Source organism: Pyrus communis, chromosome 2 (assembly GCF_963583255.1).
Source record: "Pyrus communis chromosome 2, drPyrComm1.1, whole genome shotgun sequence".
Lineage (NCBI taxonomy): Eukaryota > Viridiplantae > Streptophyta > Magnoliopsida > Rosales > Rosaceae > Pyrus > Pyrus communis.
In genome coordinates this window covers 20,813,588-20,831,082 of record NC_084804.1, presented here as the reverse complement: position 1 = coordinate 20,831,082, position 17,495 = coordinate 20,813,588, and the positions used below count along the sequence as shown (strand labels likewise).

The window sequence follows — 17,495 nt, the reverse complement described above, 5'->3', positions numbered from 1 at the left end:
GACAGAAAGATTTATTTATCCGTCGGAACTTATTAAAAAATTTACTTCCAGTCGGTTAGGTAGTTGCTTTATTCAACGGTTTTATTTATTTTCTGGCAGTTGAGAGCGACATAGATGTGCATTTAACCAACAAGAGTCATCAGCATTTATTGTCGCCTATATCCGATAGGCTTATTAATGTCAGTTGTAATCGACACTATTTACTTTTTTCTTTTTTAACTTAAAACGCTTTCTTTTTTTCTGGCGGTTTTAGAGCCCTAACCAACATAATAAGCTTTTTCCTAACGATGACAATTCTGTCGCTTCCTCTATCCGTCATTGCATTCATTTTTCGTCGGAGTTTATTAATATTCGACAGGAATATGCTTCTCTTGTCGACTTTAATAACGCCATTAATGAGTAATTTCGTAGGAGTGTTATGGACACGATCGAGTCAAAGGCGATCACTTCATCTTTGCCAGTTGGGAATGGACTGAAGGGGTTATGGTCAAGGCTCCATGAGCTATCATTTGGGAGTTTGAAATGTTTTTACGTTCAGTGGATGACATGATCACCCACCCAAAAATTAAAGGATCCACTTAGCACAAATCATTCTGGTCTATAAAAAGTTGGTAGTTAGAACTTTGAAATTTTTGCACCTTTTGTTAGTTATGTCATTGACTTGTAGTTGATTAAGTACAAAAGAGATGATGATATATACATATATGTCTCCGTTGTTACCCATAATTTGATTGTAAAATGATGCTTAGACTTACTAATTTATTATTAGTTAAACAAATCAGATTCAGTAAGAACTTGTAGTTCAAGTGGTTGGAACATAATTTACATTTAAGACATTGTACGTGTTTAAACAAACATGATTCATTGAAGGATAATGCAAGAGATACCAAATTTGCAAACTAAATGATGTGGTTATTGATGATTGAATTATTACTTACGTGTTGATTAATGTGGTTATTTTCTATTGGTGAGGGAGGGTTCACCAATTGATCTCCGATGCCTAAGTCAGTTTCTTTGAAAAAAACAAAATTTAGAACTTAATTGCATAGCAAAAGCCAATGGGGTCTTTATAGGAGCTAGATTAGTCACTTGTGTAAGGTTTGCCTTGACATATGTTGACATCCAATTGGTCAAGATGAGTCATCCTTAGGATGGAGAATTATCCCCCAAAGATATTATTAATAAATAATATCTTGGGATTACTTTGTAATATACTTGATTGGATACGACCGTGATTTCTTGCTTGATTGAGTTGATCCTCAATTAGGAGAGCATAAAGATAGGATTTAGTAATTAATCATATCTTTAATACCTATGACTTTTCTCCTTGTCATGGGCAGGAAAGTTTGATGAAGTTGTAGTCAACTGCTTAGATCTTCAGATGTTGAACTGTGCGTGAATTAAATGTGAGTCTCGCCAAATTAATAAGCCCATTTTTATCTTCTTTGAGTAAAAATTCATGTATTAGCTTCAGAATCTTTCGGATTATTTTTTGCTCCACAACATATAAACTCTCTTCATCCATAACCCACAAAATTTTCAAACACCAACTAGTACTGATCTCAAGTCTATTAGATGGAACCCCAAAACTAGTAACTACTAATTATATATTGCAAAATCTCTGATTGGGTATAATGATTTTACCATTTAACCCTGTTCAATATTGCCATATGTAGCCAAATTGCTCCAAGATCTATCGATATATGTAGCTGCTGGGCTCACATTCACAGATGATTACAATGTGTTGTTTGTCCAGTCATGGACACCTCCAGATTCATTGAAAAAGGGTCCCCTTTGAGCAGCACAGATTGTATGAGTTGAAGAAATTCATTTGTCATTCCAGTAAAAGTCAATTTGATCGGGTTTGAACTCTAGTCAGTATCTTCAACCAAAAAGGTTAAAAGGTAGGGTTCTGTGACGACCATGGACAAAGAATATTTAATCTTAATTAATTAATTTACCCATTGGGGTGTTTAAATTTGGTTAATTGATATGTTATTATATATTTGTATATATTCTGATGATATATAATATATTTGCCATAGGAATTGATAGTACAGAGTTACTGTAATGTAGTCACTATCTACCAATTCTTGTTTAGTTGTGTTTGGCATTGTTTCGTCGGCTGGTTGCCATAATAACCACCCCGATTGTTTTCTCTTTCTTTTACCTACAGTAAAGCTAGAGCTCCCTCTCAACTCTCATGGATCTTTCAATTGTTGTTAGCACAGCTCATATGTCTGGAATAATTAAGTTGTGATGATGAGAATGAGTAAATCGTTGGTAGGGTTGTCCTATTAAGATATTTTTCGTAGGACACATGTGAAGTCGGAAAAAAATTAAAACACATGAGGTTTCATCTTTTGATTAAAATGCCTTATAAATGGCATGCTGTATCAATAATTATGAACTAAGAATTATACTTGTATAGCGGCAAATTTAAAGAACAATAACGGTTGAGACTCAAAAATTTTCAAATTATGTGAACTTAACAAAAGAAAAAGAAAAAGAAAAATCAATAATAAAGCAAAACAACTATGGGGTGGTCTAGTGATTGGGGCCGAATTTTAAGCTCGTATTTCACACGACACATCGTAGTTTCAATTCTTTGTGCTGGTTAATCACACGATGGTGACCATTGTTATAGCTAAAATGCTTCTGTGAGTCTTTTCAACTCTCAGAAAGGTGGAGTGAATTGCCTTGCGAAGCCACCAGTTAGTGTGACATCCCACATCGCCCAGGGGAGTGATCCTTAAATGTATATTCTCATCCCTACCTAGCACGAGGCCTTTTGGAAGCTCACTGGCTTCGGGTTCCGTAGGAACTCCGAAGTTAAGCGAGAAGGGGGCTAGAGCAATCCCATGATGGGTGACCCACTGGGAAGTTGCTCGTGAGTTCCCAAAAACAAATCCGTGAGGGAATGGTAAGCCCAAAGCGGACAATATCGTGCTACGGTAGTGGAGTGGGGCCCGGGAAGTGATCCGCCCCGGGTCGGGATGCGACAGTTTAAACCTTCGGGTTCCGTAGGAACTCCGAAGTTAAGCAAGAAGGGGGCTAGAGCAATCCCATGATGGGTGACCCACTGGGAAGTTGCTCGTGAGTTCCCAAAAAAAGCCTCGTGCTAGGTAAGGATGGGAATATACATTTAAGGATCACTCCCCTGAGCGATGTGGGATGTCACAGTTAGTCTCATTTTTAAAAAGATAATAATAAAGCACCCACAAAGAAAATATACAAGTGAAACCTCCATATGTTACTAAGTGCTTCTCTTAACAACAGCTCGTTAGTTTTATTTAAGGGAACTTTAACGAAAAATTCTCAGTACTGTTCATTTTAACAAAAAATCATATTTTTACATTAAAAAGTCAATCCTGGTAGTATTCATTTTATCCTTTATTTTATCCTTATCGTTAAAACTCAAAGTTTGCAAACTATTTTCATTAGTTTTCCTTTTATTTAATTGATTTGTCTTTGACAAACATAGAAATAGGATAATTACACAATTAATTTAAATAACAAGAAGGGAATTCGAACTTAAGTGTAGATAATGAAGCATACTATTCTAGACAACTAGACTAAACTCAAGTCTGAATTATTATTTTAATATTAAATTTTCATTGACAAGCTAAGAATATAAAAGATTGAATAAAAGAAAATCTTAAGTGGGGGTTAAAGCCCTTCAAGTCACTAGTTGAGTTGGCAAGTGGTGGTCGAGACATCTATATCCAAAAAGATTTTGTTATGAAGAAACTAATTCCAAGCACGCTACTTTAACTAACTCAGTTAAACTTAAATCTAAAATTTTGTTTTAATATGACATACTAAGATGTGTATAAACTAAATAGAAATTAAGTGGGGTTAAAACCCTTACAAGTTACAAGTCGTTAGCTGAGTTGGGAAGTAGTGGTCGAGCATCCCCATACATGCAAGTTTTCTTTTCCCTTTGTGAAGAAACGAATTTTAAGCATGTTACTCTAAGTAACTTGATTAAGCTCAAATATGTATTTTTATTTTAATATTAAATTTCATTGACAAGCTAAGATGCATATGAAAGATTGAATAAAAGGAAAATTTCTTATATCATTCTGGCTTGTCTTTGTTATTTGAAGAGATTTTTTAATGTGATTGGTACACGAGATGATACACCATATGTTATTATACAAATGATGGCATATGTATGCTAAAAAGTTAATAATTTAAAAAATAAAATTTCCCACCACTTTTGTTAAAATACATGGTGTGCCGTTTGTGTTCCCGTCATAATTAAAATTTCTCATTATTTGCTAAACCTTGTAATAAACATCTTATAAATTAAAGAGCTACTAGGATATCTACTTTTGAAGGAGAGTTCAAAGTTGATTATTGATTGAATAATGAGAAAAGACTAATACTTGGCTACTCAACAATGCGTAGAAATTTCTACTTAAAATATTTTTGTGGCAGATTCATAGAATTTTGTGTCTAAATAGAAAATGGTCATATTATAATTGTGACATCCCGTCCCGAAAATATCGGAAATGTGCTTAGGAAATGACCTTTTTACCCCTAGTTGGTTTTCGTATTATTGTTTTTGGTTACTTTGTGTGGTGTTGGCAAGCTTTGGGCCACACACACACACCTGCACATACACTGTCTCTCTTCACCCTCTCTCTGTCTCTGTCCCGTGTCTCTCTCTCTCTCTCCCTTTCTTCTTCTTCTTCTTCCAAAAACGTACGGACCAACACACATACCCCTCAAACTGTGGTGGATCGAGGAAACCAAGGACACATTTGAGCTCGTGAGGTCGAGGGGAACACAACCGTAGCATTTTCAGGTGAGAAACACATCGTTTTCACGTCGATTCGACGATGTCCGTTTTGAGTACTGTTCATGCAAAAGTTATACATTAAGTTTTTGGGTTTTCTGAGCTCGTAGTTGTGTTTGTGAGGTTCCCAGGAGCCTCGGAGTACTTCGATGGACGAATTTGGACGTCGGGATCGTCCTGCTCGAAGTTGGCCGGTTTTGGAGAATTTGCACAGGTATAATCTCTTAGTTTTAGCCCTTAAAACTTGTTGGGACATGTTCTACTAGTCTAGGGCTTTCATTTGGTCCAAGAATCACGAAAAACGGTCGAGAAACGAGTGAGAAAACCTGAGTTGCAGGTTTTCCCAGGTTCCGGCGCCGGCGACGTTGCCGGCGATCGAAGGAAGAAGGCGACGGAATATTCCGTCAATTCTGACGGAATATTCCTAACGCCGTTAACGGAACCAGTTAGTTTTAACGGAATATTCCGGGGTTTTAACGGAATATTCCTGACGGCGTCTGTTGACACCGTCAGTGTGCCTGGCACGTGGCCGCGCGTGGGGGGCGCGTAGGTCCGTGCCTGTGCTGGCGCGTGGGGGCGCGTGCGGGGTCCAAAATTTTTTCTAAAAATATGGTTGTGACCCTGAGGTTGTGTAGAGCACGTGGGTATATTCATTTGTCCATTTTGAGCAATGTATGAGAAGTTATTACGAGAAACGGGTTATGTGCTTTAAAGTTAACGTTTTTATAGTTGTTTCGCATCTAGGTGACACGTACCCAGAGGACGAGCGTGCACATGCGAGACAGGGGGGCTACGACCCTTCTACATACCAGTGAGTGGGCTTTTGTTTTCCGTATATACCTATATACATTTATATTCCCAGAAATTGAATTAAAAAGGGTTATTTGCCTTATGCCATGCACTTTATTATTTATCGTTTATGCATCTTTGCATGCATTATTTGTGGCATACATATACATATGCATATGTCATATATATTTATATGTGGGTGCTGTGGAGGCATAGGTAAGTGCCAGGTAAGCGTTAATTAACGATTGCATTACATAGTGTTTAGAGATGCTTAGAGAGCTCATAACCTGCACCCCCGGTGTTAGTGCTCCCGCCCAGAGTAGGGCACAGTCCTTCACGTGTTGTTCACCTCCCGCACCATACGCTCAGCTTGGATCCAAGCTAGGTGCATAGGCCTGTCGTACAGACCACATTAGGTGGTTCCGACTCGTAGGTGACCCGCGATTATTCGCACAGCCTTCACGTGATCGTAGCACTAGAGCGTATATATGTATTACACCCAGGCCTGTCGTACAGACCACCTAGAGTGGTTCCGACTCGTGGGCAGGTTCAGTTGTTGAGTTTAAGATTGAGCTCTATATGCAGCCGTACAGGTCACGTTAGGTGACTCCAGCTGCCAGATGTTATGTTATTGATATGATTCATACCTGAGCACATACGTTTCATTACGAGGTTTTGACATGGCATATCTTGAGCATGATTGGCATACCCTTGAGCATGTTTTGCATGTTTACACATATGTATATATGTTTATTTTCTGGGAAGTATACAGGTTTTACGGCGAGGGGTTAGAAAGTATTTTATAAATGGTTTTAGAAAGAATTGTTTTTGCCCACTCACGCTTTTGTTTTGCGCCCCTCCAGGTTCTAGTTGCTTAGCCGTTGCGGTGGTTTCCCTTGAGAGCTTTTCGGCGTTCTGACAGACACTCCCCATTGTAGGGTCGCCTTCGGGCGTACTACTGTTGTTGTTTTATTTGGACTGCTATAGACCTGCTCTGAATTTGTATCGCACTAACTAGCACTCATTCTAGTACTTGTATGCTAGTTTTTAATTATTCGTACTTTTATATTACTACTTATTAGCTTCCGCACGTGCACATGGCTACGTCACCTTTGTGTGACGGCCAGCACGCTCCGATCTCGGTCGGGGTGTGTCAATAATTTATTCTATAAAAATCAATCAACTGTACCAAATAGACTAACTTATCGTTTAATCAATCAACTTTAATATTTAGAACCGTCTATTAATTTATTTTAATTAATTAACCAAATGACCTTAATAGCCAAGTATTATTCATGAGGAAATGGCCACCATCCTAGATATTGAAGGTAAATGTAAATTAGACGTTTTATGTTCTATTCTTACCAAAAATGAATTTAAATTATGTTATTATTAGTATATTATAAAGCTAAACTCGTTCTTTCTGTAAATAATATAAATAATATGGTTTGTTTCAAAAAAAAAAAAAAAAAAAAAAAAAAGTTGGGGTGTTGCGCGCCAAAAGATGAGTGGCAGAGTGGTGGTGGGCAGTGGGCACTCATAGGCTTATGAGAGCATGTCAAAGCAAAAGGCGTACGACTACGCCTCCTGTCTCAGCCATTTGCCATACCCCCTTCTCTCCTCTCTCTCTCTCTCTCTCTCTCTCTCTCTCTCTCTCTCTCTCTCTCTCTCTCTCTCTCTCTCTCTCTCTCTAGACTGTAACGTGTAAGGTAATGAAACTGCGTCGGACAAACAAGACAGAATAATCTCCAATTTTCTAATGAGTAACACACACATCCATAGAGAGAGCAAGTCAGCCTTGCTCTCGCCATCACTCTCTCTCGTCGGACGAGTTCAAGACGCGCCTGTCTGTCTTTGTCCTTTCCTTTGTCTCTGTCCATCGTAAAAGAAGAGAGAGAAGCTTGTTTGTTGGAGAGAATTCGCTGTTTTGTACGTCCATTTTTTTTTTTCTGTAAATCTTGTTTTGTTTTGTTCTTCCGTGGATTGCTGTTAAATGCTTTAAACGACTCGTGATTTGATTTTGGTTCATTTTTCATTCTTTTATTTTATTTTATGTTTTTGGGTGGAAAAGGCGCTAAATGCTAATAGTCGAAATGGTTTTTTAAATATATTTTTTTAAAACTTTTATTACGAAAATCTACTTAAAACATTCAATAAAATTCAAATTTAAAAATAAACTGCCAAGTAGAAAAGTAGTTAACCAATTATTACAAAATATTTAAAACTTGTGCTATAATATTCAAATCAAATCAATAAATATTATTATTCACCTTAATTATAATGAACAAACAATTATCGCACATACTATTATTATTATATACCCGTTCAAAAGAATATAGTATTACTATAAGTTCAACATATATATATATATATATCTTTATTTATATAATTTGACACACACATATGTAATGGAAAAATGCTTGATATATGTAAAAATTCATGCAAAATAATTTACCTACAAAAAATTAATTTTATTTGATTCAAATAGTGCACCTACTATTAAAAATTTTAAATGTTAGATAGCTAAGAAAAAGCAACATAATTTACCCAATATGTGTAAAATACAAGTGAACTAATTTACCTACATAATAAAGCAAACCCAATATATGCAAAATACATGCAAAAATATAAGTTTTTAATTCCAAGTTAATCCTCGAGAACAAAATTAACTGAACAAGACATAAGATATCAAAGTAAAAATTGCCTAAATCAAGATTATAGGTCGGTCAAGTATTTGCCACAAATTTTTTCTCTATAGACATGTTGAATTTGCATTGCCAAAATATTGAAAGCAACTCTTGATAGGCCAAACTAGGGGACCCAAATACTGATTATTGCCAGTAGCTTACAAAACCAAATGAACTATGAGTGTAGAACCTAATTCAACCAAAAATTTATCAATCAATAATCTACATGCCAATTGGAAGCCCAAATAAAGCTTATATATATATATATATATAGCTTAAAACACTGCTCAAATAGAATTATTATTTCTCTTCTTACAACCAACAACATTAAGCTTAAATCAACATGAAGGGGGAGCTTCTCAATGAAGCAAAGGGGTTTATCAGTCTATTGAGTATTATCCTTCAACCATTCACGAAGATAAGTTCAAATAGCAACTGTAGACTCATCAGTCATTGTAAAATTATGCGAAAAAATATAAATTTATTTCGCCAATACCAAATAAACCAACACACAACTGAAAAAACTAACTTCCACCCTTCCCCAGCGATATGACTGATTTAGTGGTAGATCAAAATTAAGTTAATCATGAAAATCAATGTGGCCTGATTGTTGATTGTACATTTCCAACGCTCTATCAAGCTTCTCTTGCCTCAAGACAATCTTTAAGCACATGAGTCACAGATTCAAAGCCACAAGTACATCTTTGACACCTAGGGTTATCAGTTGTACCCCTTTTCAGCCTTTGATCATTAGTTAGGAGCTTATCAAGAGAGAGCAACCATAAGGAACTCTAAACTTTTGGATGAATATATAATTTTCAAAAGAGATTCCATCGCTAATTAGGAAAACCATTAGAACTGAAGGCCATCATAAAAGCAGATTTAATAGAAAAATTACCATCACTTGTTCCACTCTAAATACACTTATCAAAAACCAACTAAAATGCTAAGAATTTGTAATGTTTATGCCCATTATGCCCCTAAAATAAATTAAAAGAATAATTGATACATCTCAACTAGAATGTCCACGTGTCCATCTAGACCATGATGTGCTAGCCAACATCTTGAGAGTGACGAAGCCATAAAGTATGGTTAATGTGTAAAAGTGAGAATAAATTTGAACTTTAAATAAATAAACCAGCGTGCACAATGTGATTGGGTGGTAAAACTTATTACAAAACGTGAATTTCAGAGTATAGTGCATAAAGATAAAAGTAGTCTTATCCGTAAATGATGATTATTTAATATCACAAGAAACCTACTTTGATCGAAGACAGTTCGCTAAATCCATTGAATCCTCGTACTCCCACGAGCTCAATCTCTACGATCTGGAGGGGCAAAAAATAAGGATGAGTGGGTCTTTTGATTTTATATGCACATATATATGTGATTTTTCGCATAAATGTTTCTTTACTAAATTAATGTGACATGTCATGTTTATCTTCTTATTAGATTTTCTACACCTTATATTTTTATTAAATGCGGTATAAAATGTGGCATGACATCTTTATTTGTTATATTTATTCATTGTCACATATTTGCACAGTGTTTATTAGTTAGTTGTACTTTCTTGGGCCAAGAACTAGCTTCACGTGTATGTTCACATGCACTGTTTACATTCGCTTTGGATCCAAAGTTAGGTGTCAACCTGTCCCTAGGTTTGTTGTTTGGACTCGCATGTGATGTGCGTTGAGCTAGCTTCATGTGATGTAGTACTAGAACGTAAAACTTACACTCAGCTAGCTACTTCTATATGACTTGAGTGCCTACATAGATAATGAGCAATGATTTTCATATCTGTGATTTTCATAGCATTGATTTTCATAACTGTGATTTTATGACAGCGATTTGAGTTTTGATAATGAGATATTTCGTAGTAGCACCCTATATCCTTTAATTTATTTGTGCTGCAAGGTTCCCTACTACGTATTTGTAACAGCCCGTTCCAAAAATTTTAAAACGTACTTGTGAAAAGACGATTTTGCCCCTAGTGCGATTTCTTTACGTTTTGTGGTTATTTTTGGTTGGTTGTTGGCTGGTGGTGGACCACACATTCCCCTCACCCTTTCTCCCTATCCCTGCACCCTGTCTCGAGCTCCCTTCCCTTCCCATTTCCTACCCATGTGTACGGACACACACACAAACACACCAAACCTTCATAGATCGAAGAAATAAAGTACATATCCATGCTCGTGAGGTTCATTGGAGTCCAACCATACCCATTTCAGGTAAGAATACCTTCATTTTCACGACGAACTCGGGATACCCGATTTTGGGTACTGTTCATGCACACGTAATTTCTTATGTTTTTGGGAATTTCAAGCTTGTAGGAAGCTTGGTGAGGTCCTTAGGAGGCTCAGGGTGGTTCGTTTGAAGGTTTTGGACGTCGGGATCACGAGTTTCGAGGTTGGTCGGAGTTGGGGTATTTTTCAGGCGAGATTTCATGGATTTTAGCACTTGAAAGTGATATGATCTTGTTCCTCTCGTTGTAAGCTTCATTTTGGTACCAATTTTGTGAAATTTGGTTGAAAAACGAAGAAGATATCAGGATTTGAAAATTTCCCGATTTTCCGGCGCCGACGACAGCGCTGGAGTCTCGCCGGAGAAGACGACGGAATATTCCATCAGTTTGGACGGAATATTCCTAACGCCGTTGACGGAATCCGTTAAAGATAACGGAATATTCCTGACGGCGTTAACTGACGCCGTCAGTGTGCCAGGCACGTGTTTGCGCGTGCGGCGGTGAAAAATTATTTTAGAAATATAGGGATGATCCTGAGGTTGAGTAGATCACGTTGGTGTATTCATACACCCCATTTGAGTATTGTATGAGAAGTTATTTCTTAAGTTTGGTTATGTGCTTTAAAATTAACGTTTTTATAGTTGTTTCGCATATAGGTGAATCCTATCCCGAGGACGAGCGTGGTCACTCGAGGCAGGGGGGTTACGACCCTTCCACTTACCAGTGAGTGGGCTTTTGGTTTTCCGTATATACCTATATACTTATATTTTCCCAGAAATTGATTTAAAACGTTTATTCGTTATATGCCATAAATTATATTGCCGTTTGTTATGCATGGTTAGTTGCATTTATATATGTGTGTGTATTGGTGCTGCGGACGCACAGGTAAGTGCCAGGTGAGTTGTGATTTATGTTTACATTCAGTAGTGATTTGAAATGCATAGAGAGCTCATAACCTGCACCCCCGGTGTTAGTGCTTCCGCCCAGAGTTGGGCACAGTCCTTCACGTGATGTTCACCTCCCGCACCACACGCTCAGCTTGGATCCAAGTTAGGTGCACAGTCCTGTCGTACAGACCACTTTAGGTGGTTCCGACTCGTAGGTGACCCGCGATTATTCACCCAACCTTCACGTGATCGTAGCACTTGAGCGTAAATATATATTACACCCAGGCCTGTCGTACAGACCACTTTAGGTGGTTCCGACTCGTGTGCAGGTTTAGTTAGTGAGATTGAGATTTGAGCTCTAGATTCAGCCGTACAGGTCACGTTAGGTGACTCCGGCTGACAGTTTATATGATATTGATGCGATATTACCTGAGCACTTGCATTTTACTTTGAGGTTTTGGCATAGCATATTCTTGAGCTTTGGTGTGTATATATATATATATATATATATATATATATATATATCTATTTTCTGGGAAGTATACAGGTTTTACGGCGAGGGGTATGAACTTATTTATTAAATGGTTTTCGAAAAGCTTTGTTTTTGCCCACTCACGCTTTTGTTTTACGTCCCTCCAGGTTCTAGTTGGCTAGCATGGTTGGTGGTTTCCCTGAGGATTTTCCCGGCATATCTGACAGACGATCACCAGTGTAGGACCACCTTTGGGTGTACTTTTGTTGTGTCATTTTCTCCCGAACTGGTTTAGGCTTTATGCTCTGAACTTAGCGTCACACTTACGCTTGCACTTGTTGTTATTACTTTATGTAAGACTAGTTTTTATTTATTCGTATTGCTATTTCCATTATTATTTTTATTAGCTTCCGCACTGTGCACATGGTTATGTCACTTCCACGTGACGGCCAGCATGCCTTGATCTCGATCGGGGTGTGTCAGTATTATTATATTATTACTTTGGAAATCATATACTTGTTTTACAGCGAGGGATTATACTTTTTCAAAATGGTTTCAGAAAACTTAAATCCCTAGTTTATGCATTTACTTGCTTTGTAACCATAAGCACCTTCAATCACCCTAATACACATCTGTCAAATTTATAAGCATATACATAATACAATTATCTACCTACGACGAAAAGATTAATTTTTATCTACCTATAAAAGACATAAAAAAAAAAATTTATATTTGTATGACAGAGATGAAAACTATTGTTTACCTATGGAAAAGATTTCCATCATTATCTACCAATAGCAATTATATATAAACACAACTTTGTACCTATTGCAATGAAAGAAAATTAGAATTGGGTACCTAATAAATAGGTTGCATGTAGAAATATAAGACGAAGACTTGATATGTATGTTGATAGAAGATAAGCCCCGCCATCATTTGAACCAAGTCAGAAAAGAGGTAAATACGAGGAAAATTACCCCTTAATATTTATTGTCGAGGTAAATACCGTAGTAGTAGGAGAGAAGAAAGAAGAAGAAGCGTCTCAAATGCATATATAAATCAAGTTAAAAAGGAAAATAAAAATGATATGTATAGGACCAATATAGAGCTTGACCTGGTCAATTTGCTTGGATTACTCAAGGGTATACTAGGAAGTTAATTGAGTGAGAAATATGGTCAATGGATTTGTATTGAAATACAAGGCCTCGATTGGCAGTTTGTATAAGTGATCGGATAGAACTAATAGTGCGGAGCCGGATGTTTGGTGCTCTTCCGTATTAAATAAACACTAAACTAATTTAACTGGTCAACTTATTTTATCCAGTATACACTTGACTAATAAAACCATCCAAAATGAATGTATTATTAATACGGTCTGATACTGCACCAAACGCTTGACTAATTTAGTCAATATTATCCGATGACTATTTATCATATCCAACTGTAATAATTAGTACAGTCTGAATTGCCAAACGAGATCAAGTTTTTTTCCTAAACTATGCTTGTGAAATGGGTTGGTATAAAATTTTTTATTTTTAAAATAAATAGATATGGATGTTGATTACCATCAAAGAAGAATTATTGTTTAGAATGAGGCAAAGAAAGATATAAAGCAATTTTGACATGTACGTGTCAACAACCATATTAAATTTGAGATTGGAAATGGGATTTGTTTCAACTCCAAAATACAAAAACAAAGACTCACAAAAGTGGGATTTGTTAAGACTGTTATGTCAAACACTAAGGCCCAAAGCAAAGACTTGTTAGATCAGATCTAGTGGTGGGTTTATGACTTAATGCCATTGTCATTGCAAAAATTATATTCTTATACCTAATACTTTTATATTTTGATCCAAATCTAGTGGTGGGTGTAAGTTTTCTTGTTTTATCCTCCAATGTATGTACTTATCAAATGCCAAAATTTAGTTTTATTATTTTGGGCATTTGCATTGGAGGAGAAAACTTTGATGTAAAAACACGACTTTAAATTTTAACAATTTATGTATGTGCATTGAAGATAATTCGATTGAAAACTATAATGTTATTTTACTTGTTTGAATGGTACCATTGTTTGACTTAGATATTTTCTTAAAAGCCTAATATAACTTTTTAATTTGACTAAAAACTTATATACGAGTTTTAACTTTTCGATGAAAAGATTTGAGTCGAAGAATGCTGGTGAAAGTCATCTTATATGCATATATTCATTACAATATAGTATTTATACACTCTTTAACACATACGGATCTTACATACGCATACAATTATACGTCTCTATCCATCAACCTTGTGCAAGTATAAAGCATTATTATATGTAATTTGTCAATCGTCTGGGGTAATCAATGCATTATAAATTTGTTGGGTGCAAAATCTAAAACCCAGCATAATCAAAGAGTCCAAGACACATCAATGCTTTTGCAAGTAAGAACCCAAAAAGCCTAATAACTATACAACCCTACTACTTACTCATACTCCGTCCTACTACCAATAGACAAGTCTCTCTCTCTCTCTCTCTCTCTCTCTCTCTCTCTCTCTCTCTCTCTATCTATCTAGAGAGAGAAAGTCCTTGAGAAATGAGCAGAGTGAGTCTTTATTTTATGCCTTGTATATGAGGTTGTTTTCATGGGGGTCCAGCTTGATGTGTGTGCCGGTTACATTTCTCCCCGCCAACGAAACGAAACAACACACCGAAAGCACAAAACAAAAGAAGGAAAAAAAAAAAAAAAAAACGATAAAAAGAAAGAAGAAAAGAATTCCCAAAATCCAATATATATATATATAAAGGACAAGCGTGAAACCCACTCTGCTCTATACATCCACAGTCCAGACCCTTTCTTTTTCCTCTCTCTCTCTATAGCTATACAGTACTATTTTCTCCCTCTCTCTCTCTCTCTCCCTCCCTCTCCCCTGCTGCACCACCACACCACAACCCAAAGCAAAAAATAGAGAGAGAGAGAGAGAGAGAGAGAGAGAGATGGGTGTGAGAGTGATGAGCTTTTCTTTCGTATAATGAGCAGAGGACCAAAACCTCTTCTTCTCAGAAGAAGATGGCAATGAATCACGACCAACACCAAAACCCACAAAGCCATTCACTTTTGCTGGATGCTTTGCTCTGTGAGGAGGACAAGTGGGAGGAGGAGGACGATGGAGAGGTGGTGGAACAAGAAGTGAGTAGTGGTGAGAACTACAACAATGGCGTCAGTGGGAAAAACCCAAACTGCCCTTCTCTGTTTCCCATGCTCCTGTTGGAACAAGATCTGTTCTGGGAGGATGATGAGCTTGTTTCTCTCTTTTCCAAGGAGGAGCAGCAACAGACGCATTTCGTCAAACACATGGAGGGCATGGGAACAGAGGACTCTTTGATCTCCGCGGCTCGCCGTGATGCCGTGCTGTGGATGCTCAAAGTGAACGCCCATTACGGGTTCACAGCCCTCACTGCAATCCTAGCCGTTAACTACTTCGATCGGTTCATCTCAAGCCACCATTTCCAGAGAGACAAGCCGTGGATGGTCCAGCTTGTGGCTGTCACTTGCCTCTCTCTGGCTGCCAAAGTGGAAGAAACCGAAGTTCCTCTGCTTTTAGACCTTCAAGTAAATAATCATTTTTGTGCTTAAAGCATCGATTTTTCTTCTAAATTTTCGATTAATCTCCCAAATATAAAACATGGCTTTCGTTCTTCATCAGGTGGAGGACACGAAGTACTTTTTCGAGGCGAAAACGATTCAGAGAATGGAGATTTTGGTGCTCTCAGCTCTCCACTGGCGGATGCATCCAGTGACGCCACTTTCGTTCCTCGACCACATCATAAGAAGGCTCGGATTGAAAACCCACCTCCATTGGGAGTTCCTCAAGCGCTGCGAGCGTCTCCTTCTCTCCGTAGTCTTCGGTAAGCAGAAACCGTAACGCTTCCATTAGCACAAAAAAGCTTAAACTTTTCGATAAGAACAAAGAAACAGAGCAAGATTTAATACAATTTTTAAGTCTTTCTCGACAACTTGTTTACTTTTTCGTGTTGGGTTTTTCTCAGATTCGAGATTTGTCCGTTATTTGCCTTCTGTTTTGGCCACTGCAACAATGATGCGCGTTATAGACCAGGTCGAGCCTTGGAATGCCATTGAATACCAGAACCAGCTTCTTGGTGTTCTCAAAATAAGCAAGGTTGGTCTTTTTACGTTTTGTTTTTTTTTTTTTCCGTTTCGAAAGACGGTATTCTAAATTAATTTACGTAAATAAAAAAAAAAGTGAAAAATAGACTCGAACTTGGGATAGACATAATGCAATGCCAACGTTATGTTTCTGTTTCATTTAATTTCATGATTTTGATCAGTTTCAAGCTACTTCAAAGTTCAAACAGAAGATCAATTAATGCACATTCTTAAGGTGTATGATTTGTTTAATGCTGGTTAGTTATTGTTTAATTAAGTGATGCTGCATTGCGAAACAGGAAAAAGTGAACGACTGTTACAGTCTGATAATCGACTATGATTACGCCTGCAGCAACAACAAAAACAGCACCAACAAACGCAAGCATGATCAAATCCCGGGCAGCCCAAGTGCGGTGATTGATGCATATTTCAGCTATGAAAGCTCAAATGATTCGTGGCCAGTGGGATCATCAGTTTCTTCATCCCCACAAGCACTTTTCAAGAGGACCAGAAAAGCAGAAGCAGAAGAGAAAGAGACGAAATTGGCCTCACTCAGCAGGCTCTTTGTGGGCATTGTTGGTAGCCCACCTTAATTAATCTCATTATTTAATTTCTCTTCCAATCTAAAAACCCAAAAAAAAAAAAAAAGATTTTAAATCCATGCTTATCATGGTAATTTCCCTTTTGGTGAAAATCTGAAGTGCTGAGCTGCTGCCATAGAAATGCATTTCTCTGGTTTAATTTTGAAGGACAATGGCCACAGTTTTACAGTCATGTCCCGGGGACTTGGAGATGATGGAGCTGTGGGGATTATTTACTATTACTTGATGGCAATTTACAGCAAAGAGGAGGGGCAGGATTGGTAATTTAATATAGAATGCTCTTCGGTCTGCTTCTCTTCTAAAATTTTATGGAGCACTCATATCGTATATGTTCCTCTTTGTTTAAGTCTCTATTGGAACCATTTGGACATATTATATTTAATAAATAAATTTAAACACCAGTTTTGTTCATTTGTGTAAGAATATTTATTTGATCACTTCCCATTAGCTCGAATGATGCAGAAAATTGGTGTCAGATTTGTCAGCTGTCAAAGTCTCTGTTCATTGTTTTTATATGCTCTGTTTTCTATTTGGTCATTGAATATGGGTTTTACTTGATCTTTGATATAGATTTGTGATTTTCAACTTATTAATTCAATACATGATGAGAATTTTCTAGTATACTTGGGGATTTAGCTTATTAGATCTTTGGTTAAGAATGCTACGATCTAATTTTATGGCCAAAGTTTTGGGTGGATTAGATTCACCATGGGATGATAAAATTTTGGACAATGACAGGACAATATCTAGATGCCGATAAATATATCATGTTCTGCAACTTTGCACTAGGAAATTTGTTTATATGTATTTTTTTATTTTCTCAAATATTAATTGTTGAAATGATTAGTTTCTTAAGATGTTGTCGAT

The 17,495-nt window shown here is 37.0% G+C and overlaps 1 protein-coding gene across 1 annotated transcript; it reads left to right on the top strand.

The window, feature by feature from the left end:
* Positions 1-14,784: 14,784 nt before the first annotated feature.
* On the top strand, positions 14,785-17,026 carry LOC137725565 (cyclin-D3-1). The gene is made up of 4 exons (XM_068464292.1): positions 14,785-15,471; positions 15,566-15,767; positions 15,909-16,039; positions 16,326-17,026. The coding sequence occupies exons 1-4, from the start codon at positions 14,929-14,931 to the stop codon at positions 16,617-16,619; spliced, it is 1,170 nt and encodes a 389-aa protein (XP_068320393.1). The 5' UTR covers positions 14,785-14,928; the 3' UTR covers positions 16,620-17,026.
* Positions 17,027-17,495: the final 469 nt, after the last annotated feature.

What these genes read in the sequence shown, in the direction of transcription:
- LOC137725565 (XM_068464292.1), top strand. Translation starts at nt 14,929, where the DNA reads ATGGCAATGAATCACGACCAACACCAAAACCCACAAAGCCATTCACTT. An exon ending in CTCTGCTTTTAGACCTTCAA is followed by an intron (nt 15,472 to 15,565) that starts GTAAATAATCAT and finishes GTTCTTCATCAG; the next exon opens with GTGGAGGACACGAAGTACTT. An exon ending in GTGTTCTCAAAATAAGCAAG is followed by an intron (nt 16,040 to 16,325) that starts GTTGGTCTTTTT and finishes ATTGCGAAACAG; the next exon opens with GAAAAAGTGAACGACTGTTA.